This window comes from Phyllostomus discolor, chromosome 14 (assembly GCF_004126475.2).
Source record: "Phyllostomus discolor isolate MPI-MPIP mPhyDis1 chromosome 14, mPhyDis1.pri.v3, whole genome shotgun sequence".
Classification (NCBI taxonomy): Eukaryota; Metazoa; Chordata; class Mammalia; order Chiroptera; family Phyllostomidae; genus Phyllostomus; species Phyllostomus discolor.
The window spans coordinates 7,579,267-7,605,189 of NC_040916.2; the positions used below are offsets into that span (position 1 = coordinate 7,579,267).

General features: G+C 48.1%; 1 protein-coding gene across 1 annotated transcript in view; it reads right to left on the minus strand.

Annotated features, from left to right (window-relative positions):
- PLXNA2 (plexin A2) overlaps positions 1-25,923 on the minus strand; it is a 211,449-nt gene that overhangs the window by 94,789 nt on the left and 90,737 nt on the right. The window contains exon 4 of the mRNA XM_028530930.2: positions 18,463-18,597. Within this exon, the coding sequence (XP_028386731.1) occupies positions 18,463-18,597 (135 nt within the window). The remainder of the gene's footprint in view (positions 1-18,462; positions 18,598-25,923) is intronic.

The window sequence follows — 25,923 nt, forward strand, 5'->3', positions numbered from 1 at the left end:
CACACATTCACCATCACTCCACACACTCATACTCTCATACAAACACACTCACGAACACAAACATACATGCATACCATACACTCACATGCCACACAAACACACTGATCCCACACACACGTCACACATACATCACACACTCACAATGATATCCCACACATATTCACGTCACACACGCTCATAACACACAGGCATTTCTGCCACACTCATCGCCCACCTCCCAGCCGCGCCCGAACTCGATCACAAGAAAGAAAGAGCCATCAGGAGCTGTCTCCCTCTGGCCAGTAGTGAAGAAGGATGAGGGCTGCCCAAGATTAAACAGAGGAGTTAAAAATGACAAACAGACTTCTAAACAGGATTAGAGTCTTAATGAAAGCCATAATGAATGAAAGAGCCGCACTGATATCACCCATAAATGGCCATAAATATCAGACCAACCGATGAGATCTTAGATACTGCAGTTTTGAACCCCATCAAATCACTCCTGTTATAATTCATCAATAAATAACCAAGCTCAGCTCATACTTAAGGTCTTCTTGTGCTTCAGAGAACAGGCTCTGAGGCGAGACTGACCCGGGTTTGGATTGTGGTTTTCCCCCATCAGCCTGGGCACTCCCAGGCCCAGACTCCATGCTTGTGGAGTCTCAGTTTCTTCACCTATAAAATGTGGACATTATTCCCTAAATAGTGATGCTGTGGAGACTAAATTAAGTCCCATACAGCTCTAGTCACAATTTGTAATACTAATAATCTACTCTCACAGTTACAGCTAATTTTCACCGTCTTTTGTCCCCTCCTCTTTCAGCTTCCTAGGGTCAAGGAAGGCCCACTGGCGGGTGGGACCATTAGGGAGAAGAGGAAAAAGGAGAAGGGAGAGAGAAGCAATAGGCAAGAAGACTGAGGCGGGAGAAGAGCAGGAGAAGGAAGAGGCAGAGAAAATGAGGATGGCAGACCCTCGGCTGCCATGCACTAGCATCATCTGTGGCGGGTGCCCTGCCGCCTCGGGCGGTGGTTCTTTCGGGAGAAGAGGTTATGGAGCAGCCACACAATTATGGCCCAGCCTTCCTGAGATTGTTCAAATAGTAGCTTTATGGAGACATAATTCACATACCATAAAATTCACCCACTTAAAGTGTACAATCAATGGTTTTTAGTATATTCACAGAATTGTGCAACTATTACCACAATCGATTTTTGAACACTTTTATCATTCCCAAAAAGAAACCCCATATCCATTAGCAGTCCCTCCCCCTCCCATGTCCCCAACTAGTCCAGCCCTGGACAACCACCAATCAACTATGGACTTGCCTATCCTGGACATTTCATATAAATGAAATCATACAAAATGTGGTCTTTTATGGCGGGCTTCTTCCACTTAGTACTATGTTTTCAATGTTCATTATGTTGTAGCACATCTTAGTAACTTCTTAAATTTATTTTCTTTTTTAAAGGTTCATTTTATTTTATTTTCATTTGAGAAAGAGGGGAAGGGAGAGAGAAACACTGATGTGAGAAACATTTATCAGTTGCTTCCTGCATGTACCCTGAATGCGGATTGAACCCTCAAACTAGGCATGTGCCCTGACCAGGAATTGAACTGGTGACCTTTCAGTTACTGGATGACATTCTAACCAACTGAGCCACACTGGCCAGGGAACTTCTTGAATTTCTTAATTCCAAGCCAAGATGTGAAGGAACAGAGCTTATTATACTCGCACATCAGCAAGTGTCATAAATAATAGAAACCATCCAATTGTTTGCTCTAAGAAATCTCACTGAACCAAGTTAGTCACTAAGGTATCGACTTAGAGATCAGACAGTAGGAGTCTTCGTTTTTATCACTGGGAAACCAAAGTGCAGTGAAATGATACATTTTTCGAGCGTGTGCTTTTTGGTACCCTCCATACGCTTCTCCTGAAGAAACAAAAACAAAATAGGCTCCAAGTGGAAGAGTCTCTTGTTTATGGTTTTATGTTAGATTTAATGTTAAAAGACAAATGAGAGTCTCTTGGTATTCTGTCCGTATGTGTCTCTCTTACCTCTTAAAAGTGGCAATTCCCTAACTCTGTTTTTACAATGTAAAAGGATGACTCTCCTCTAATGGTTATCTGTCATTGTTTATGTTTAAAGTAACTTTATATGTTAAGACTGAAGTATTAGGAAGCAGAAAAGAACACCTCTGGGCCAAAGGTGGTCCCTGAAATGGGAGGGGCTTATCATCTGCATTGAAAAGCACTAAGCTACTCACTGGACTCAGGAAATGTCAATCATTTTTGCTTTATCACTGATGTGAGTTACGTCACTTAATGCGACAACACTGAGAGTTTCAGAAATAATAGGGTATATGTTCCCTCCAGTTGGCCCCAGAGACAGAAAATATGTAAAGGTTAAATCGTGTGTGCACAATTGTCTCTGTACTGATGCCTCTCATCATTACCCCATGACCACTAGATATTAGCCTAGGGCCACGGGTAAAGAAATTGAACTTCATGCAAAACATAACCAGACATACCACTGGCTAATACTCATGCTTTAGGCCAATCCAACTAAAGAGGGCTATGTGAGGCTTTCTTTCTTTACTATAAATTCCAATACAGATTTAGCTTGAATTACAGGGAGAGGAAATTGCCCACAGACAGGCCAAGACAGTGCTATGAGCTACCGTGTCCTTTGATGCCAGGCATGGGGACAGTGATAGCAGCCACAGCAGGAGACCCAGGGAAGAGCTCAGATAATGAGGAGTGGCCATGAAGTTCAGGTGTCACTGCTGGTCACTTCCTGTCTGGGCTATTCAGAGCCCAGTATCTCTAGTGATCTCATTGAATACTGTGAGTCGCAGAACCAAATTTATTTTTAGAACTAAATTTATTTGAAAATGGAAAAATAACTATACCAAATGGCCTGTTGTATAGGGCCATTTTTCATGAAATAAAATGATATAATGTTGCCACTCTTTAAAAGGTCAAGCATTGTTTATTAACAACGCTCTAAAAAATCTCATTAAATCCAGACACATACAGGCAGAACAAACTAATGTCATACATGTGAAGGGATCTGCAGACCAGTGAGCCTGCCCTGGGACCAGAGTGGCAGTGTGGGCCTCCTGTGGTCATGCCCAGACGTCCCAGTGCCCCTCAGAGGGCTGCCCTCCAGTGCACAGCATCCCTCTCACTCCATCGAGCATAAAGGAGATACTGGTTCCATTCACACAGCCCTGGAGTTCCTTCCTCTACTGCAATGTACTCCTTCGTGCATCTTTGGCAAATAAACAAGTAATCCCAGGTGAAGGAAATAGGATTCTGGAAAAAGTGAGTTGACTAGAACTTTCTCCGTTAATCTAGCATGCTCCAATGTGCACGAAGAAGATAAATTTGCATGTTGAATTCTAGAAGGTGGAACTCTAAGAATGTTAAATAAAATAAAATTAATTCTTGTAATCCTCTGTGATCATATTCGAACACGATATTCTTAGCTTGGCACACAGAATAGGTTTGCCTGCTTGCTTTCCTATGAAAATTACTTTCTCAAACACTGAGTTCTGGCCGTACAATCAGTGCTGGGAGGGAACATACACCTCTCACCTGCATCTGGTCTCCTAGTGGCTTAGAGCCTAATGGGGGAGACACCTAATAGATAGTCACCAGCTATCTGGCTTTTACCATACTCTGAAGAAGCTCCGAGAGTAGAATTCATTCTGATTGGGAAGGTTTTGAGTTCTGTTGGAGGCATTAAGAATCAAGGGCATGTGAAAATGGCAGCAAGCAGATACATTTGTCTTTCTACAAGTTCCAAATATCTGCATGGTTCCTTAGCCTGCAGTCTGTTCCCTCTCCTTCTAGGGAGGTTGTTAGTGAGAGACAACTCCTTGAGATGAGATGGCTAAAGGCCGAGCCCGGCAGGCCTCAGAGCTTGGGAAAGGCCTATGACCGTGGGTGGCTGCTGGGTGGGCCTGAGACCGTGAGGGTGGCCAGCCCACGGCAGAGAGCAGGGCGCCAGGCTAGCCTGACTCCCTGCTGAAATCTGCTGGGCCTTGGGAAGCAGTCTTGACACCAAGGAGTGGCTTGGCTCTTTCTGGTTCCTCCCTGAACTGAGGCTTTTCCTGAGGTTCTGGAGATGGGATCAGTCATGAACTATGCGGGCTTCCTTTCCTCAGAGAAATCAAAGAGACTCCCTGTGTACCAGTCTCTAGGGGTTAGTGAGCTAACCACTGCCCAGCACTGCAGGGCACGTCCAGGGCAATTCCAGATCTTGTTAGAAAGATGATGTTTCAAATGTTTGCTGTGTGCCCAGCACTGGGCTCAGTGCTCTACATGCATCTCCTTGTTTAACCCCACAACAACCTGATGAAGGAGAGTCTATCATTATCGACAGTTTTTCTAAGAGGAAGCTAAGGTCTAACGAGAATAGATAATTCGGTGAAGGTCATCTTAGTAAGAGGCGAAGCCAGGATTCCAGATGTGCTTAATGCAGAGCCTGCCCTGCCCTCCCCCTGTGCCACAGGCCTCCCAATAGCTGGCGGGTGACGGCGAGTGGGTGTGTTCAGAGACTGTGGCACCCCCTTGCCTGCCCTGCCTCCCTGGGGAGCCAGTGGCTCTGCTTTTGCTGTCTTCTCCCTGCTGCCCCCCCCCTGCCCCCCCCCCCCACTACCTCCAGAGCACTCCTGGATGGAAGCTCATGAGAGGAGATGAGGGCACAGTGTCACACTGTCCTGGGCCTGGCGACAGGTGACCTTTCCAATTCAACATCTTTATAAATCTTACCTAATGAAGTTAAGGGGAAAAAAAAAGAATTAATGAATAAATGAAGGTTAAATCACTCCCTGCAGAAAATTGATGCTGACAGCGTGGGCCAAGAGGAGAGCCTGGAAAGCTGGGAGCCGACTCCTCGCACAAGAGGCTTTAGGGTTCCTCCCCCTAAATCCAGGGGAGAAGTAAGGTTGGCCACGTCTGACATGGGCAACAAAGGTTTTAGGACGTCCAAGGCAAGTGACCTGAAGGCGATGGAGAAAAAAAAGCTGCATTCTCTCTTGGATCAATTTTTCCAGAAGCCAATCTAGGGCTGGTGCATGTACCTGTGCAGGCACATACACACTCTTTACACAATGAACTCCTGCAGCCAGTCAAGACTCAGGTTTGAGTCAGCCTGGCTCATTCCTGGCCTCCTGGGAGCCCTTGGGTACGTCTTCTCATCAGTGCCCACGTGCTAACCATCTCTGTTTCCTTGTCACTATCCCCAGTGGCCTCCTCTCACCACTGGAGGTGCACGCCTCAGGCCAGTTGGCTCAGAGGAACTGTATCTGAATGCATGGCCGGGCCCATGGGGGGAAGAAGAAAGGAAAGGGGCAGGCCGGCCAGCCAGGACCTGAGGTAGGGGTGGTGGAGGTTTTGGGGAAGTGGATGAAAAAAAGGGGACACAAGAAAAGGGCTCTACAGACAAAATCTGGGAGGAGGGGTCGGGGGAAACATGTGGTCTCCTGGGAAATGCCGCGACCTCCTTAGGAACGGCGGGGCAGGCCACTTGCTGGCCTAGGTCTCGGTTTAGCCCTCCAGTGAAATAGGATGGAAGAGGAGATCTACAGGAGAGGATCAGCAGCAGCAACCCCTCTGGTGAGAGCACTGGCAGGGAAGATCAATAATTCCGGTTCCTCCTCCTCTCCGCGCCCACAAGTTTTTAAAGAAAATGGTCGTGAAGACAGGGAGGCTCGAGGGGCCTGCACACCTTGTCCATCCCGCAGTGAGGTGGGGCCTGGGAGGGAGGAAGCCAGCACTGTGCTGATGAAGGGGTGGGGATGTGCGGTGGGGTGGAGGGGCAGGCAGAGACCCGGAGCCAGAGATGACTAGATCAACCGGTAAATAAAAGGTCACAATGATTTTTCCAGGCACCCAGGGAGAAGCAGACAGAGAGCCCTGCTGACGGCGGGAGCTGACAATTGGCAAATGAGCCTCTGCAGTTATCTGTTTCCCTTCCTTATTCTTGTCTCATAAGACAGAGGCTAGAAATAGATGCAACTGACAGATGACTTAAAGATGAAAAATGAGCAACATGTTAGTGTGGGGGCTCCGTGGCGGCGTAACGGGATGCTCGCGAGTGAACCAGAGAGAAGGAGCGGGGCTTAGCTAGAGCCAGTTCCAGGGTTTGGCTCTTCCTCTGTCCCAGGTACTTGGCAGGGATTAGTTATTGAATCATCTCAGCAACTCCAGAAGGCAGGTATTATTGCTATCCCCACTTTACAGAAGAGAAAACTGAGGCTCACAGAGGCTATGGCAGGCCTTACTGAAGACAGGCAAAGCCAAGATTTGAATAAGGCCTAACTGCTTTGAAAAAGGACCTCTACACTCCCCTGCAACTCCTCTTTGTCATAGTCCTCTCTTTTCTTGTCTCTCTTCTTCCCCTGCCTCTCTCCCCAACTTTCAACAAGTGTTTATTAAGCACCTAGAATGGACTGAACACTGACCTATCTTTGGGGGAGACAGAAGCAGCCCAGACAGGCAAGGTCTCCACCACAAATAAGTGATGTTGAAATGACCAAATGAAAGGATCAGTGAAATGCTACACAATCTCTCTTTTCCTCTTCCTGTGAACCAGCAATGCAGACAGGTTTTCATACAGTCAGAAGTGACTGTCCCGGGGGAAAGTGGATTGGCCTGATCACAGAGGGACTTGGCGGTGGGCTCTGCCTAGCCCTTGACTCCTTTTTTCCTGACTGTGCTGTTTAAATCCCCCACAGCCTGTGCAGGGGGCCTGCGGGCAGGCTTGCTGCCAGGGAGGGAGAAACACTGGGAATTGTGTGCGTGCGTGTCTTCTCCCAAGGTCTATGTTGCAGCAGCTGGAGCTGGGGGAGCCTGAAGCACCATCTCTGTGGCCTGAAGCTCCTTGCACCTTGGTGAGGGTAGGGGGGTTGAGTCTACCTGAAGGCTGCTCGCCTGGGTGCTATGAACATTCTGTGAAGGTTGATGCCTTCTAATCCTTGTCTTCAGCTCCAACAATAGTGAAATCGGGGGAATGTGCCCTGAATATGCTGAACTCTTCTATGGCTCCACGTGCCCTTCACTGGAGAAGTGTTCCTTTGCTTTTTATTCCACTTGGTGAAATTGATTTATTTCATGATTCGCCTAATGCACCTCCTCCAAGAAGCCCTCCTTGCCTCACAGGCTCTGTTGGGTGGCATCTTCTCATGCATTCCCCGTGTTCTGCAAACTGTATTGAAATTCAACACGGACTTGTCTGATGCCCCTGTGTATGTGTGACTTTATGAGGACAAGCTCTGTGCACCCAATAGGTCCTCAAAGGTTCTTTGATGAATTACTTGGTGACTTAGTGGTTAACTAGACATTGTTCTTGGCTCTGTCCATTTTTCTCTTTCCAATCTTCTTTCTGCCTGGCTCTTTTCTCTGCCCATCTCCCTCTTTTCATCATTAAACATTACTTGAGGGACAGAGGCTGAACCCAGACTATTTGCTAAGCCATCGACTGCTGAGGACACAGCCCATTCTCCCTCCACCTGGTGCAAATTTCAACCCCTAAACTGTTTGCAGAAGTGGGAATACTGGGAAGGGCAGTGAGGAAGATTACTCTGAGCTGAGTGGCAAAGGCTTGGGGAATTTGACGGTGCAGCATGCAAGCTATGAAGTGGACACTATGGCTCCCTGGGTCCCTGAGCTGGGTGGGTTACAGAAGGACTACGGGGCCAGATGGAAAAATGCAGCCAAGTGGGGCCCTGAAGACAGAGCAAGCCCTGCTTTCCCCAGTGAGCATGGCCCTGCCCTGTTGTGGAAAACAGCTGTGTGAGATAGACACCCCGAACACACAGGAGCGCTTGCCCCATCTCACTCATCCCCAGGGGAAACTGGCCCAATGGCCAGCCTCCCCTCTCACAGGAACCCTGTGTTCATGGGACATCTCCTGGATAAAAGGCCTGGGCCATCTGTGTGAGAAACAAGCTCGAGTGGAGACCAATTCCTCTCCCTTCCCTCCTGGGCACCCAGGACCCTAGCCCACTTAGGAGGGAGCCTCACCAACTTGCCTGAGGCCCACGCCCCAGCTCCACTCTCTCTGAGGGAAACCACTATACTCAGAACTTCCCATTGTGCTTCATTCCAAGGGTTAGCTGACTTCCCTCTGTCCCCTCCCCCTCCCCTGATGCCTGGTTCTTCTCTTGGCACCTCAGAAGCTGTGTCTTCACATCACAGCAACTGTCCTAGTCATCAGCAGATGGAAATAACTTTTCACGACGGCTCCTCTGATGTTGCCATCTTTTGTGTGGATCAAAACAACAAAACGAATCAGACTCTCGGCATCTGATTGAAGCCTAATTGGAAATCCAAAGTGGCATTAAATGTTATGGTCTAAATAAAACACATTCAATTACAGAAACTCGACACAGGGAGCATGAGGGAAAGCTCTGCAGCTTAGAAAGCAGGCTGCAGATTTCTGGGGTGTCACCATGGGGCTCTGGGATTTGGCTGGACAATAAGACTCAAGGTGGCAAGCACAGGAGCTTTCTAGAATCTGAGAACCCCTGGTTGGGGCCGGCCACTGAGCAAATACCAATTTGCCTGGCTCACACTTGTTGTTGCACCCAAGAGGTTGCATCAGGGCTTGGGTGCAGTGCCTCTCATGACTACTGCATCTGCTCCCTTGCAAAGGTTTTGTTTTGCCAGATAGGCCAGGCAGTGGACAGGGGTAGAGATTGTGCTGAGGAGTCACAACATCTCCCACTCTGGTCCCTCAGTGGGTCTCCTTGGTGGTGGGGGGATGGCTGGCGAGGCAGGAGCTTTTCAGCCACACAGGTGGCAGCCTGTACGCCAAACCCAGCTCTGCCTATAGGAGTGGTATGAATGGCCTGCTCGGGGCACCTAACCTTGCTGAGCCTCTCTCACATGTCAAGTAAGGCTGATAATACTTGTCTGTCCAGGTTGCTGTAAGGAGCTGAGATAATGCCTGTGTGGCGCCCGGCCCATTGCACAGGATGAACAGCAGCAGTAACTTCAGGCACCTCCCTCTCTCCCGACTCTGACCACCCGAGACAGTTCCTGTGACTGTTCGTGTAAGGCCCAGGGTGGCGCTCACTATCTGTTATCGGGTTTTAACACAAAACAGTGCACTGTTCCAGTCTCCGTGTGGGTATCAGATGAGGAGCTGTGAGTCTGTGCTGGTCTCCTGGAGTCTTGAAGGCCACCTCCGTGCCCTTTCTCTTAAAACTGGAACCCTTTGGAGATGACATCTACAGCCATGCGGCAGCCAGGGGGCGCCATCTCAGGGAGCCAAATGTGGGTTTGGCCTGGAAAGTATGGGGTGGAGTCCTGGCCCTGCTTTTTGCCAGCTTGATGGTCCTGGGCAAATTTCTTAGCCAGATTGAATTTCAGTATTCTTATCTGTAAATAGGGCCAGGGTGATTGTTATATTAACTGAGGTCCATCTGTAAGCTAAAATAAGAAAAAAAAAACCTGGCTTACATGCTAGTTAGCCGATTTCAACACACTTTAAGGTAGAGTTGAGAGGCAAGGTGGGGCGGTTCAGTTTCTTCGTTAGGTGTGGCTACACACAGAGCATGATCTGCAGGGCTTGGCCTGATGATTATGTGCAGTGGCACAGCCATAAAAATATAATTACTACTGCTAACATTTATTAAGCAGGTAATAGGTGCCAGGTACTTTTCAGAGTGCTTTTTATGTATTCCTTCAATTAACTTAACCCTCAAGCAGACCTCATAATTACACCCATTTTGCGAAGGAGGAAACGAGAGCACAGAGAGGTAAAGCAACTTGCCTGAGGTCACATATCAATCAGGGGGGTCCGACCTTTTGGTGTCTCTGGGCCACATTGGAAGAGGAAGAATCATCTTGGGCCACACATTAAATACATTGCAACACATAATCACAAAAAGACCTCATAATGTTTTAAGTAAATGTACGATTTTGTGTTGGGCCACCCTCATAGCTGTCCTGAGCCGCATGGGGCCCTCGGGCTGTAGGATGGACACCCTTGTGAGTAGAGTCAGGACTTGACTTAGGTAGGTGGGTAGAGTCTGGAGCCCATGCACTTCCTGGGGTCAGGAAACCACCCATCAGCAATCACTATCTGTTTCTTTACAGTCTAGCTTGGTAGACCCTCCCTTCTCAAGAGTCTCTTCCCCCTGAGGTCTCTTGTCCTCAACTAAAAAGTAAAGCTACTTTTCAAGAGATAATCTCTGAGGCTCTACCAGCTCTGGACTGCTGTATCAGAGACAGGGTGAGTGCTCTGTCTGAGGGACTCCAAGAAGGAGGGACAAGGACAGGTCCCCCACTGGCTGATACGAGTTTCTTCCATCACTGAATGCATGGTGCACACCTGTTATGGCAGTGCTAACTTCACACTGTAATTTCCTTATACACCGATCTTCCCATCTGAATGTGACCTCCCGAGGGCAGGGATTCTATTTTACTTATCGCTACACGAAATCATACTTAACAGTGTGGTTGTTGCATTGGAAATGAGCAAAAGGAATCAAGAAGGTGCCTACCTTCAGGGCAGCCCTATTTATAAGATCTTGGCTGGAAAATTACTTAGAAAGACTGCTCCGTCTATATCTGCGTATGCAAATGACTTGTCAGGTGGACAACTCTATGCATTATACATGGTAGGCCCTTAAAGGTCCATTAAATAAATGAGTCTGTGTATGCAAATGATGTGCAGATCTTTCTCTATTTTAATTTGACCCTTGGGGATACCTTTAGGGAATCTCTAGAGTCCAGGTTGTTGTAATTTTTTAATTGAAAGTCTTTTAACGTACAACCAGTTTTCTCTCTGGCCTGTCCCACGTGAAGCTGTTGTGAATTGGGAAAAGGAATGCTGGGCTGGACCAGGTTACTTAGTATTAATTTTGATTCTTCTGGAAATTAAGAGGATGGCCTAGGCAAGTGCCTCTCCTTTCTGGGCATCAGCTTCCTTATCTTTAAAATAAGTAGGGGGGGAATAATAAAATAAGTGGGGGGCTGGCAGTACCTTCTGGTATTGAGGCACTATGGTTTCCCATCTTTCAGCCATGGGAACCTCATCCTGGGCACTCAGCATTCAACAATACCTATCCAGAAAGAGAAATCAAACCCCTTGCCAAGGATTAGAGAAAGAGTCCCCAGCCCCCCCCCTGCCCATTTAGAGAAATGAGTTTTTTGGCATCAGTTCTTTCAGCCTGGCCATTGTGTTCGATCATTTCTTTCCAAACCAAGGGATTTTAAAATAAGAAGCTGGAGTTTTCTCTCTTAAACACAAGCCAAGCATCTAATTAATAGGGTGGGTTCGCATTTCCTTTCCCTGGTGTGAAAATATTTATAAAAAAATGCTCCAGTGAGAATATTAATCGCCAAGGAATAAGCTCAGTGTCAGCCTCTTTGAAATAGCAGGAAAGTTGGTGGAAAAATCAAAACCCAGGCTTGCGGTGGCCACAGTTCCCTGGGCCCCGCCCCCAGGAGGCAGGGCTCCGCCCTTCCTTTGGGAAAGGCACTGAGATGTGCGCTCAGCTCCTGGCCCGCACTGGGGGCCGTGCCCTTAACCAGAAACACATGGGCATCAAAGGCCTGGATTGAAAGTGACACATTTGAAAACAAAAGTGCAGCAGAAATTCGCTTATCCTCACTTTCCTAATCCGCAAACTCTGTAATTCTCCCCCAAGTCCCCCAGCCTCCACTGTAGCCCCTGCCTCCTCACATTCCCTCCTCCCCATGAGTCAGCGCAGGCCTCCCAGCCCAGGCGGCAGGCAGGGCTCCTGTTACTGAGACTTCCACCGCCTTGTAAAAATATACCTTGGCACGCTCGGCCTGCGCCCAGGGAAGCCTTATCGTCTGGACTAAACAAATGTGCACAATCAAAATAATAGTCTGAGATGTCAAAATAAATGAGCAGGGGACATCTGGAAGCATGGCTCCATATTTTTTCTTTCCCTTCCCCAAGTCTTTAGATATCTTTCAGGTTTGGCAGTTCGGTGTCTTTGGCTACAGGTAGGAGACTTACTATTACTCTTGTACCACAACAGCGCTTTAAAAATGCTTCTTAGTGTTGGCCCTAGGTCCAGACTTATAGTCGACAGGCCCTCCTCCAAGCCAAAGGAACCCAAATGAGTTCTCTGGTGAAGTCAGCTGGATACCGCTGGGACGACATGCTGGAGGGGACTGGTGTGTCCTTCCCGACCCCACACAGGGTCTCCATGCAATGCAGGGCACTGGAGGGGTCTGTCCTGTGCTTGAGACCTTCAGAGAAGGCGGGGGGGGGGGGGCACTTCACAACCTTTTCAAATAATGTTTGTTTCTAACAACACCAAGTCAAGGTCCTTTGTGCCCCTACTCTCTTAAGTGACTTAAAGTGGGGGATTTAAAAAGTCAGTCTCCCTTAGTCCATGAGGGTAAGTGTCCTAAAACCCATTGCCCTTCGTACCAAAGGTGGACCACCAAGGAAGGCCACCTTCGGGAGGGGGGGCGTTGATGCAATGTTAGCACAGGAGCTGTGATGCTCTGTGGCTCCATGACCCCGGGAGACAGGAAACCACGTGTTTATCTTTCCTGGGCCTTGTTTCTCACTGTGCTCATCGGCCACAAGCATCGGAATCACCCGGGGTGATTGGCTGTAGAGAGGGAGAGGCAGATGGAAAGAGAACTCTGTGAGTCTCAAGACTAAGTCATAAAAAAGGCAATAAAGTTTCTGCTTTACTCCTGCAGCCCTGAGCTGCTATGTCTGCCGTCGGCTGCGGTGCTCCAGAAGGTTTACTGTCTTGAGGCCACCATGCTGTGAGGCCGCCATGCTGTGAGGAAGTTCAAGACACGTGGAGACGGTCCCAGCTGATCCCAGCCTTCTAGTTCCCAGCTGTCTGACATGTGAGAGGAGGAGCATTTGGATGATTCTAGTCCCTAGTCATTCTAGTCACTCCACACCATTCATCTTGTAGAGAAGAAAAAAAAGCTCTTTTTGGCGCAACCCATCTGAGTTCCTGACTTACACAATTTGTGAACTTAATAAATGGTTGTTTTATGCCCCTAAATTGTGAAGGGGTTGGTTATGTAGCAACAAACGCCTAGAACATTGTGCCAACTACAGACAAACGTCAGGGCTTTTAGAGCCGGGGGCTGAGTGTCCGCTGCTCGGAGAAGCCAGGCCATCTTTTGCAATGAGCTTGACACTTGGTTTGCTTACCCGAAGAGGCCAGAGATGAAAAGCCCCAGGGACGCCCCTTTCTGGCCAAGTCTCCACATGTGCAGCCAGACGGCCCTGCGGGTGGGTGGATGACCAGGGCTCCGGATCCCCTCCCTCCTCTCCACAGATGCTGCACTACTGGCCTCCTGGGCCTCACATACGGGCCCGGGGCTGCCTCTGCATGTATCAAGGGGAGCGGGACTGTTTAGTCTGCTGGGCACATTCCTGAATTTTAAAAATAAATAGCAGATTATGAGCAACTCAGCCTGATGCTGTCATTCGGCCAGGTCTGAGACTTCGGAGGCGTCCCTGGGGAGGGAGCCGCAGGAGTGGCAGGTTGGAGAGGCTTGGCTGAGATTTGGAACTCTGGCTCAGCCATCATTTAAGTGGAGATGCTGCTAGCCCTCCCTGGGGTCCTCGAGAGCTTCTGATATGACTAGTAACAGTAACAACAACAACAACAACAACAACAACAATACTAACCACTACCACTATTTGAAGGCACAGGGCTAGGTCATTTACGGATATTCTCTCAATCCCCCAGTAGCTGTCATTAGTAGGCCCATTATACAGATGAAGAAACTGACGTTTAGTGAAGTGAAATTACTTTCTCAAAGCCACACGCCTAGTAGGTAGTCATAGGTTGAGTGAAAGGCTGAGTCCCATACTCCAGCTCTTAACCACTGTGCTATATTGCCTCTCCAAGCCTTGAAATAGCCAGCAGCATCCCATGCCCCACCCCACCCCACCCCACCCCACACACACCCATCGCCAGGCTTTCTGCTGATCCCGAGCCCCTTTCCAGGCTGCATACAGCCGTTCTCCAACTGCCACTCTCTTTTTCCATTTCACCCTTCGCTGGATCATTTTATGCCTCTATTCCCTCTGCTAATTCAAACTAATTAAAGTATAAAATAGAATAATTGCTTCCATCCCCAAACTCTGTTTCTATCTACCTAGAGTACGGAGTTAGATTCCCTTTCTAGGAGTGGCCAGCCTAAGAAGTTGGGTGGAAACCGGGGCTATCGAGTTTCTTTTCATCTTGTCGCTTGGTTTTTCACTTGGCTCGCAGCCTGATTTTCCCTGGGCTTGCTGTCTGACTTCCCTGAGACACCAAGGATATGGGAGTGACTTGTAGTCCCTCCCCGAACATCTGTCAGTTTGCTGTTGAGGAAGTTGGGTGGACTTTCTAGGGAAGAGTCAGGCATCTCATCAGTGGAGAGCCTGGGCGTTTAACAGGAGTGGGAAATCAGTTTCCAGATTTTTCCCCTGGGACTGGCTGGCCTTCGATCTATTAACAGTACATTAACTTAAATTGTTAGGCGGTGGCACTAAAGACCCAACACTTCTGACGAGTCCTACTCTCTTTCTTAATTACATTTAATTCACACACACACACACACACACACACACGAAGAGAGAGGATGAGCTGTATTGAATTGTTCTAGCTCTGTGGGGAGATGAAAACCTATCTAGGCAAAACTTGAGACCTGAGGCTTGGATCTACTCTCATGTGGTGTCATGAATACAATTGTTGCTATGTTTGGGGGTGGAGGAGGGGAACAGAGAGAGAAGAGTTGGGGACAAGGCGAAGGCAGGGATGAGAGCAGGCTGCCCAGAGATTTACTATAAAGTGATTCCCATGATACAAGGTGTTAGGTCTTTTAGAGAATTTCAAAGCCTTAAGTCGCTTCCTCAAAACAGAGGTGTACTAGTCCATAACCAGCCAGCATTCCGGCCCCTCCGAAGCATACACCCTTCAGGGGGACAGTTCATACAAATACACACAGCCTCAGAAACTTCGAAGGCTGTCTCCTGTGATTTTGGTGGTGTCTTCCGGAAGGGAGAAGAGACCCAGGGCCAAGACCTTAGATCGGCCTCTTCAAGATCTCAAAAAGACTGGAGAGGTGGGTTTATTATCTCTATCTTTACAGGTAAGGAAACTGGGTGCCTGAGAAGTTAAGGGCCCCGGTCACCCAGCTTGTGAGAAGTGGGACCAGGACTAGAACACAGGCCTCCTGGGTGTGTCGCCCTGCCACTTCACCTCCTTCTGAGCACACTCTCAGTCGCTACCCTCCCGAGTCGTGGAACGGTCAAGTCTGAGACCTGGAAGAGGGCTCACAGAAAGTCTTCACGTCGACTCTGTGTGGTGCTTGAGGCAGTGCAGATCCACTTCCCATGTGTTGTCTCTGCTGACCCCGTGGGACACTGAGGCAAAGTGACTTGTCTGAGGATGCCAGCTATAAAGTGTTGAGATAGGATCCAAATCAGAGCTCCGGACTTCAGAGACAACCCTGTTCTCTGATGCAGCTCCTCTGTGTATAAGGGAGGTAACTGAAGCTGAGAGAGGGTCACACGTCTGATTATAGTGACCCCCTGAATGAGAACCCAAGTCATGGGACTTCATTTCCATGGACTGTTCTGATGATGTACATTAAAGAGTTTCCTTTCAGAGGTCCGAGTGGTCTGTGCATGTTCTGCACTTATAGCTGCTCAGACTCAGACAGATGGGCCTTCTGAGCTGTTCTTGGCCCTCATCCCTGACCCCAGCCCCTGGTGAACTCACCTGGCTACCTATTTCTACACAATTTATAGTTCTCTAGGTGACAGGCCTCAGAGCTCTCCCACAAATCCCCCTTAGACTCTGCCTGCTGCTCACAGCTCCACCTCGCATAGCGTTTTTCTGGACAAATATGTCACCTCCTAGAGACAGCCCCATGGCACTCTACCCAAATTCTTCCTCTATCTGCTCATCATGGTTGGCTACTACTGAACCCCTCTGTCTGGTGTAGACTGTAACAAGAACTGGCAGCTGAGGCAGAAGGAGAGGACATTTAGAAATAAGTGATGTGAGCCCCGGCTGGTGAGGCTTAGTGGACTGGGCATCAGTCAGTAAATGAAAATGTTGCCAGTTCGATTCCCAGTCAGGACACATGCCTGGGTTATGGGCCAGGTCCCTGGTTAGGGGCCTATGAGGGGCAACGGATCCATGTTTCTCTTGCACATCAATGTTTCTTTCCCTCTCTCTCTCCCTACCTTCCCCTCTCTCTAAAAATAAAGAAATAAAATCTTTGAAAGAAAGGAAAAGAAAAGAAATAAGCAACATGGACACTTGGTTTAGCCAGGGCTGATGTTGCCAGAGGTGATGTCACATACACTCTTAAGAGGTCATTATATTCCCTAAAGGCCTCTCTTTTGTCTCCATCCCTGGCCCAAACCCTCTCCTTTCACCGAAATTTGAATGTAATTTCAGGAAGCATCCTATTTGAGAAAAATATATACAATCAAAAAATGCACGCCTTGAAATTTTCTCAGTTCTACTGAAGTCTCATTGGTCACCTCTATTTGCTTTTACTGCTTTTCCACTTTCCTGGGTTCAGAGAACCCAAGAAAATGCTTTTACCCAGGGTCACCCACCTGGTTCTCCACCAGGCAGAATGTCTTTTAAAAATACCATATGTAATATGGGTCTATTTGATCCCTTAGATCACCCTTTTCTCCCCCTATCCAGGTTGCCATCTATCCATCCATCCTTCTCTCCGTACATATTCTTGAGAAGTGTCTGGAATGGTGTTTGCCAAATATTATTAACAAGGTGCTACATTTGGGTAGTGGAGTTTAGGGACTTGTTATCTTCTATTCCATATGTATTGTTTAAATTTGTATAGTGGGCACCTACCAGTTTTTGTTTAAGAAATCACCTTTTGCCTAAGGAAAAGAATATGGAAAAAAAGCAGAGGATAGAACTAAACCTGATGTTATAGATTTCTGGGTATATGTCTCTCCTTCCTTAGACTGGAAGCAACTTCAGGGTAGCGGTGAAGTCCCATTCATTTTGATGTTTTCCAAGTACACTGTTCCCAATAAACATATTCCAAGTAAGGGGTTTTTTTAGGTCCCCCCGACTGTTTTATTAGAATGATAGGTTGGTGTTTACTTCCCAGACTGTCTTTCCCACTCTGGGTCAGGCAGAGCCTCCTCCAGCTCCACTGGGTTCCCATCTGGGCCTGTTTATACATCAACTGCAGGGGCCACATGAAAGGAGGTAAGAGGACAGGTGGGTTCAAGAGGATCTGGATGTAATTTGCATGCAATTAGCATATGATTTGTGTCATCGATTCTCCAGAAGTAATTTTCAAGTTAGAGCTGCATCACTGCTTCCCTCATGCTGTCATGTGCCCATTTGCCTCTTCCTTCCTCCTTGCACTCATCCATCATTCCCGGATTCCGAATTATTATATCTTTCAAAAACAAAGGAGGGAAAGAGAACTCTGGGTGACACTGATGAAGGACATCTGGCATCTTGACAGTTATTTTGAGAAAGACACACGAGCTAGGAGGCACCTCATGAGAGCTTGCTGGTCCTCTATCCCAGCACACTTGTCTAGCCTAAGTCATTGTCCTCAGCACCAAGACAGATTCACATCCCTTCTTCTCCATCTTTGGCCTTTATCTAGCTTACCGTGTTCAGGTCAATGCCAAGATCACTGCTTCTGCTGAACAACTGAAGACTCACTAACTGAATACAAAAAAAAAAACAGCATTCCCCCAGGTCTTTGCTTTCTGCATCTCCATTCATTTGGAGACTCTCCCATCTTCCCTGCTTCTCTTGCCCTTCACCATGGCTCTCCCTGCACTTGCCTTCTTTCTGCTCACACATATTCAGAGCAAATATAATCCAGAGCAAATACAATTCAGAGCAAATACAATCCAGAGCAAATATAAGCTCCATGCCAGAAGGTGGGGAACCTTGCCTGTTGTTACCCAGGAGAGGGGAGAAGTCTGTTTCTCAAGGCTCCCCAGCTCTGCAGGTGGAGCTTCAGCTCCTCAAGGCTGGTAGAAGGGCTGAGCTTCACCCTGCCTCAGGCAAAGATGCAGGCTGAGATTTTCATCTCCTGAGGCCCTCTCTCAGATCTGTCTCTCCCAGGATTGGGCCCAGCCTGGGGCCTGGATTATTTACACTTCTTTGGCTCCCTTGAGCAGCAGACTTTGTGGGCCCAGGAGCAGTAAATCTACCTCCTAATCACACCAAGCTGCTCTGTGTGGTCTGGCCCTTTCTTGAGGGGCTGTTCATTATGCACTGAGACAGGGGCTGTGGTCTAGAGAGAAGCCTGCGGGAAATGGCAAGCCCCTGTTGCTTCTCTCTGGCTCCCTGCAAAAGCATCCATGGACTCAGCCTCTCCCAGGCCCCTAAGCAGTAAACCCAGAGGTCTCCCTTGTTAGGTGGAACAGCTTCTGAATAAAGGTCACAGGCTATCAGCTCCTCCTGGGCTTCAGAAGGGAGAGAAAGGTGCTGGCACTTACCTGTCTCTCTGACATGATGTACAGGTAGCGCTGATCGATGGAGAAGGCCATGTCCCTAAGGATGGGGCTCCCGTCTTTGAGCACAGAGATTGTTTCATACTGGACCCCGCCGTGGGGGGGACCATCAGCTCGAATCTGCAAAAGAAACAAGTGCATCCTCAGCATCCACACTCAGTAGTTTCCTGTGGCTACTGGCCTCAACACAGAGCAGGTAGCTTTATAGAAGATGATCACCCCATGCCACCCCACCACCAGCTGCTACTCTGAACCATACTAGGCTGATGCAGGGAAGACAGAGGTGCCCCTTAGCTCAAATAGACCAGCTCCACTAAGAAGAATCCTTTCGAAAGTGGTCTGAGCGTACCAAATTTGAGATTTCTAATAATGGGTTTATTTGTGTGTGTATATAAGCCCTTAGGTATGAGTTTTGAATATCCCTATGCAGTCATTCTTGTGTGTGTTTAGTACAGTGTGATAGGTGTGTGTACAAGTGAGTATGTGTTTGTGTACACTTATTTGGGTTTTGGGTGAGAGAGTCAACATCAGCACAGTGGCAGGCAAGTAAGGGAGAAGAACGGTGGGACTCTCACAGAAACCATCCAAAAGCTGGTCATTAAGAGATTCAAGATTTTTCAGATCTCAGGAAGGTCTTTCTTGCCCCAAACATATCCCCTGAATGTCTGCAAATCCACTCGGTGAGATGTGGTAAGCCGGGAATCTCAGAGCCCAGCCCAGGGCAATAAGTCAGAAAGGACTTGAATGTCAACTAGTCCAGTGCTTCTTAGCTCTGGCTGCAAATTAGAATCATCTGGGGAGTTTTAAAAAATATGGATGTCAGGACTGGGTCCATTCATCAGAATCTCTGTGGGGGGGGCCTAGGCATCTTTTTTGGGTTTCAGAGATTCCCAGGTGAGCCTAATGAACAGTCAGAGTCCAGAAGCACCGATATAGCCGGATGGTTCTCAAATCAGCATGCCCTGAGAATCACTGTGGGGGTGGGGCTTGGTAAAACGCATTGCTGGGCCCATGCCCGGAGTTCCTGATTCAGTGGGGATAAGGCCTGAGAATTTTCATTTCTAATAAATTCCCAGGTGATATGGATGCTGCTGATCCAGGGGTCCTGAGAAGCAGTAGGCTAGTCTAAGCAATCTACCTATAGAATACTGAGATTCAGTAAGGAGAAGTCCCTAAGGCCATCCAAAAGTTGGTAGATGAGGGTCCTTGGTTCCAGTGTATCCCCACCCCCAGTTCTCTTGTCCCCAACACAGCAGCCGACAGTTGACCAACATTCCCGATCTGGGCGTGCATTTCTTTGTCCTGTTCTCATGGAAACCCCTCTAGCCCAAGCCCCACTTCCTCCGTGAAGCCTTCCCCCATCTCTTTACCACACTAATTGCACATCACCTTGATACCTTCTTTTCCTACCAGATATTTTGTCCTAGGATTATAATCAATTGATTTGTTCATTGTATGTGTATAAGCTAACATGTATTGGTGACCTATTTAACTTGTTCCCTAATTGCTTCGCATGTGCATCCGTCCGTCAACATTGTGGAGGCAAGGATATATTTTCCATTTCTCCTCTAATCCTCTAATCCTGAGGATGAGAACAGGGCTGAGAACATAGCTGGGGATGGATGGATAAAAGGGAATGCTTGAGAAATACCTGCTAAAAAGACCTGAACTATGAGCCAAATTCTAAAGGATTGTGGTCTCCTTGGTGCTAAATCAAAATGAAGTCAACAGACCTTTTCTTTGGAAGATTTTAAGATCAAGACTTCCTGTCCCAATTCCCATGCGCACCATCCCCTTCCATCTGCCCATTTCTCCCATCACAGCAGTTTCGAGCTCCTGGGCACAAGGACCATGGCTTGTTCATCCCAAGGACTAACCCTGGTGCCCAATGTCTCAGTAAACATGTCAGAATAAACAAGTGGAGGCATTTTTAGTTCCTATTGGCCAAGTAGGGATAGTCAAGAGCATTATTTATTGAAGAATTGGGGAAGTAGGACCAGCACTTCCATTCATATTTCTCTACTCTCCTGAAAATTGCATACTGGAGAGGCCTGAGCCAGGGTATGGCCTGTGCCTGCTGGGTTGGGCTGAACTGGAATGCATGGGGGGTAGACTAGGAGCCTGCTATAGGTGGGGAATTGTGCGGCCCTGGGTTTTCTTGTGGCAGGAACAGCAGATTCCTGCCCAAGGCCCTGTGCCCAGCCTCAGGAGTAAGAACAGTAAGACAGGGACTGGAGTCTGGGATATTGTGTTCTCACCTGCTTTGATGATTGAGTTGGGGGCTTCTGGGCTTGAAGATGAGGAAGTAACCTTAACGGAATCAAAGAATTCTGCTCTCAGCCATTCCTACCCTAGGAACTCCCCTTGTGGGCTAGAATCTCCTGTTTCCCCTAAGCTCCTGTTTTGCCCCCCTTTTTGCCTGGCTTATAGCTTCCTGTTGTTCAAAGCTATTGCCTTGGCAACTGTTACCAAGCCCCTCCTTTCAGGGGAGAGGTCAGGGCACAATTTAATTCATCCTCACAGGGTGGAGGAAGGCTTTGGGGTCAGGGATGATGCTAAGGGGCTGAGGCTACTACCCTTCACCCTGGGCAAATCTGATTATGGATTCAAGTAGAGTGATGAGTCGGGATCTTCATCTGGGAAAACACCTTACATTAAATTGAATTCCCTTAATATTCAAAGCGCATGCTCCCTTAGATGGACAGATACCAAATGGACAGACAGATCCTTCCAGAAGTGTAGTTGCATTTAGTCACACAAGTTGTCCTGCTACTGCCAGAGGAAAGGGGAAGGCTTGATAGTCAGGACTTCTGCTTTCTGTCTCTGTGAAAGGGGAGCCCAGGCTCCACTTCTTCCTCTCAAGTGGAAGTGTCCCAGCGACTCTCGCCACCCTCCCTGTGCCGGCTGCTCCTCTCCTGGGAGAAGTAAGTCTCCTCCAGGCACAGGCTCAGCCCCTGGAGCTGTGGAACCTGCCTCTTCCTCTAGGCCTGGCCCAGGACCCCCTGCTCCAGGAGGCCGGTTAACCCTCTGCCAGGCAGGGCAGCCTCCCTCCCAAAAAGCTGAGACACTTGCCTAGATTCCCACCAATGCCTTACATGAAAGGTTGGAAAGAGAAACCCCACGAGTCTGGCCCTCCCTCTCTGGTTCCTGGGATTAGTTGTTACCCACAGCCAAGTTGGCGCTGGGACTGAACCAGAGACAACTTGTCATCATATCCTCTGCTGTATCCCATTTAGGACCAATCCCAGACACTCACTCACCTTCTACTGAATCAGAGACCTAAGCAGATTTTTCAAAAAAAATTCCATCTGCAACCCCAATCTTTTAATAAACCAGTTAAAGCCAGAATCAAATCTACATAACTCTCAAATGTCAGAGCTAAGACCAAACCAGAACAGAGTATGTTCTTGGAACTGAACCTGAACTAAGCTATCCTATTTCATTCAGGCTGAATCCCCAGAGAGGAGAGCAGGACTGCCCAGGAAGTCTGAGCCTCTCCTCTTACTCCCTCATTCCATGCTATCTGCCTCCAGCTCATGTAACCCTCCCAGGAAGCTTCAGGAGGGCAGAGAAGATGGAAATTAGGACTAGGAGACCAGGGGGGTCAAAAAAATGAGGTGGGGATTGGGGGATGGCAGGCAGAAGGCAGGGGAGGCCAACTGGGCAGCAGAGGTCTTCCCCCTCCCTAGTTCCCTTTGCTCCCTCTGGCAACCCACCAAAGGTTTCTGGGTTTCTGGCCTGACTCTGTTCTTGTCTGGGCTTGATGTCTGCCTAATGGTATACTTTCAGGTCAGTTACCTCATCTCTCTGAGCCTCAGTTTTCCCCTCTGAATAACAGGAAGACATAATTGGCTCAGTGCCTGCCACTGGAGAATCACGGACTTGTAAATACTGCTGGTGCTATAAAGGCTTTGGAGCTCATCTCATCTAAGCTCTTCCATGCAGGGCGCGAGGCTAACAGCAGTGGAACTGGGGCTCAAACGGGCTCCGGGCCAGTGTGGTCCAGAGGAAGTGCATGGCTGGTGCAGACTAGGGGCTAGAGAGGAGGGCCCTGCTGGCGGGTAGAGAAAGTTCAAACACACGATTGCCCAGATTGTTCTGTCTTGGATACGAAGGTTTGAGTTTCAAAGTTGTCCCTGGTCCTTGCCAGACCCAGGGTGGTAGTGAAGGGACTGTCAGGGAGTCCCAAACAAAAGTGGGATTTTGAAATCCAACTGATTGTGTCTATTCTGTGGTGTCCCACAAAGTCACAGTTCTATTAAGCTTTTAAGCTTGTGTCCCCAGGGCTAGGTTTCAATGACTACAAGGACAACAGCAACCTGAAATAGGCCATGAATCCAGTCCAAGAGAAGGCCATTATCAGACCAAGCTGCACAGGGCTCCGCATCCAACCAGGCTGGGGAAGAGTGAGGAGGTGGGCCAAGGAGGGAGGTGACACAGACAGGTGGGAGGAGTCACTCAAGCGTGTCTTTCTAGTTGGGATTCTCCTCTCCTGGGAGGGCCAGGCCTCAGTGGACATGCAGAAGCTGTCCATTTTGCTCGGACAAAACTCAGAGTTGGGATAGAAAGGACACTGTGCCACAGTAGAGGGTGACGGTCTTGACTGAGACCAGAAAAAGGCAAACTGTGCCTACACTGTTGCACAAGGAGATTTCGGCTAGCTCTCGCAAGAGTTCCTGTCGTGGGGAGCCCTCTGCAGAATGAATGACCACAGGAGGCTGTCGCCACCTACTCAGAACAGGTTTGAAGCCAGGATAACCTCTTTTGCTTCATGGGTCAATGTGGCCCTGCCTAAAGGTGGTAGGATGGACCTGGTGAATTTTCAAAGAAAGGATCCTGTTCTCCTAAAGTATTTTATAAACACTACCACTCTACCACTTCTATAATGTGCTGTGTACTGTTGAATGTACGTAGCAAAAATTAACTCATTTAATCCCTACAAGCACTTCTGCGGTAAATACTACTATTATTTTCATTTTGGAGAGAGGAAATTTGAGGCATGGGAGAGTTGGGTGACTTTCATAAGACTACACAGCTAAGGGTGGCAGAGTGAGGATTCATGCCCACCTGGACCCTGATTTCCCAGTCCTTCTGTGACCCTCTTAAGAGACAGTAATAATGGACGAATACAAATATTCCTTGTGGCTGAGAACAGAGTATAGCAAAGGTCCAAATTCTCTCCTTACCCACTCTTCCTCCTTCAGACCCCAAGGCCAAAGTGGGACAGTCACCTCTTTCCTGCAGGCAATGATAAACTCACACCTAATTTTGGGACACCCTGGTTGGCAGCTAAAAAAGTTATTTTCTCAGGGCTGGCTTTGGGGCAGGAGAAATCCAGGGGAGATTTATGGACCTTTTCTCCGATGGGAGGGGCCTCTTAGAAATGAGAATGAAATGGTAATCCTATTAGTAGCTTTCCTTTAAATCACAGCTAGGTCCGTGCAGAAATTAGTGACAGCCTCTTTACTTGAACATCTAATTCAAATCAGCATATCCAATTAACTAGCTTACCTGCAGGCCGCTCCATACTCTCTCTCTTGTGCATCAATTCATTCTCTAGTTAGTCCTAAATTATGGTGCTTTTGCTTGGAATTTGGCACTTTAATATCACTTTAATATTATTATTATTATTAATAGTAGTAGTAGTCGTCATAGTAATTTTTTTTTCAAAATCAGCTGAAGAGCAACAGAATGGGGAATTCTCTTCTCGGGCCTCTCAGGAGGAAACAGATTGGTGTGAGAGGCAGCCCCACACGGTGGGAGGCACTGGTTCCTGTCTGGAGGGCTGGAACCTAATTTCGGCTTTCTCATTAACTGGCTATGTGGCTTAAGGCAACGCGCTTCACTTGTTTGTGTAATAGTTTTCGCAGCTGTCAAATAACGGTGGTAACTCCTGTCCTTACCAGCTCAAAAAAGATGTCGTGAGAATGAAATCAGTTACTAGCTATGAGTTTTAGCATTGTCCCATATGCATGTAGTACATGCCAGCTGTGAGCTGGGCCTATACTAACAGCTGGGGACACCGTGAGAAAGGATCTTCTTAGGAAGCCGGAGGAATGGGGAAATGGACACTCCTACCTGTGTTTGCAAACACATGGGGGAGCCTGGGGAGGCCATCGTTGGGGAGCACGACAGCACCTCACCTAGATGGAGGAAGCCATGAGGGGGAGGCTTCTTGGAGGAGGTGGCACATCAACTAAAAAGCAGAGGTGGAAATGTGAGTTTTGGAAAATTTACAGCATGATATAAATATGAAGGAGTTATGTTTGAGCCCAGACTTCCTGGAAACTGGGTGTTGCAGACCAAGTTTGGAGAGGCTGAGGCTTCTGACATGCAGTTACTGAGGGCTCAACAACAACAATTTCAGTGGATCTTGTCACTGTACGTCCTAGAGACCTTTATGACTTGATTGTATTTCTGCCTCAGGACGCTGGGTTTGCATAGTATATAAATGTGTGTGTGCAGGTGTGTGCATATATGTGTGTGCGTGTGTGCACATTTAGAGAGAGGTGGAGAAAGCCTGGCGCTGCCCAGACTGAACTCCGGAGTGAGTTAATGAGCAAGCGTGTCTGCAGCTGTGCAGTTAGTGCTTTGAGAGAAAGGACTCATGCTGAAGTTTATTTTTGTACAGCTTCATGACCCGAATTATTTATAGATTGAAATCTTTAGTAAGCTCAGTCTCTGAGATGCTTCTTCCCTTTATCCCGTGCACACATGTGCACACACAGAAGCAGCAGCAGCAACTTCCAGGGTGCCTCTGGCTCACCGACATCCCCCACTCCAGCTCTGGGCTGTGCAAACATTAACTAACTGTGCAGAGTCACAGCCAAGCAGGCTGAGGCTCCCCTGAGGACAGCTGGGAGGCTGGCCCTAAATGCTTAGCTAATTGGAGAGGGACGGAGGAGCCTAAAAACTTGGCCTGTGGGATGCACTGATCCAGGAGGGGAGAGGGTCGACCTGTCTATGAAAAGGAAGGACGTGACTAAGATGTACTAAACTTGAAGAATTCTGGCTGCTCCACCTATACACACACACACACACACACACACACCCTCCCCAAGGCGTGCAGATGCTTCCAACTCTGATCCTTAGAGTTATCGGTCAATGTCGGGTTTTGACATTAGAGATTGACATTCCATGTACAATTACTTCTATTTCTGTGCATGTTATGAATATGCCCTAAATATGAAACTGTGGGTGAAGGGCTGGCAGAGGGGTGCATGGGGCAAGAGGCCCTTGGACCACAGAAGGTCAAGCCACAGAGGGTTTTCTCCTAGAACACGGGTGTGATGGGGGCCAGGGTCCTAAGAAGAAGCACTTCTCTGGAATTCAGCACCTTGGGACAGTCTGAGTTTAAGAGCCTGACCTATAATGACAGGGGATAGTGGATGTCATGAATATTTATTGAACGTCTACTACGAGTAAAGAAAATGTTTAGGAGTTAGG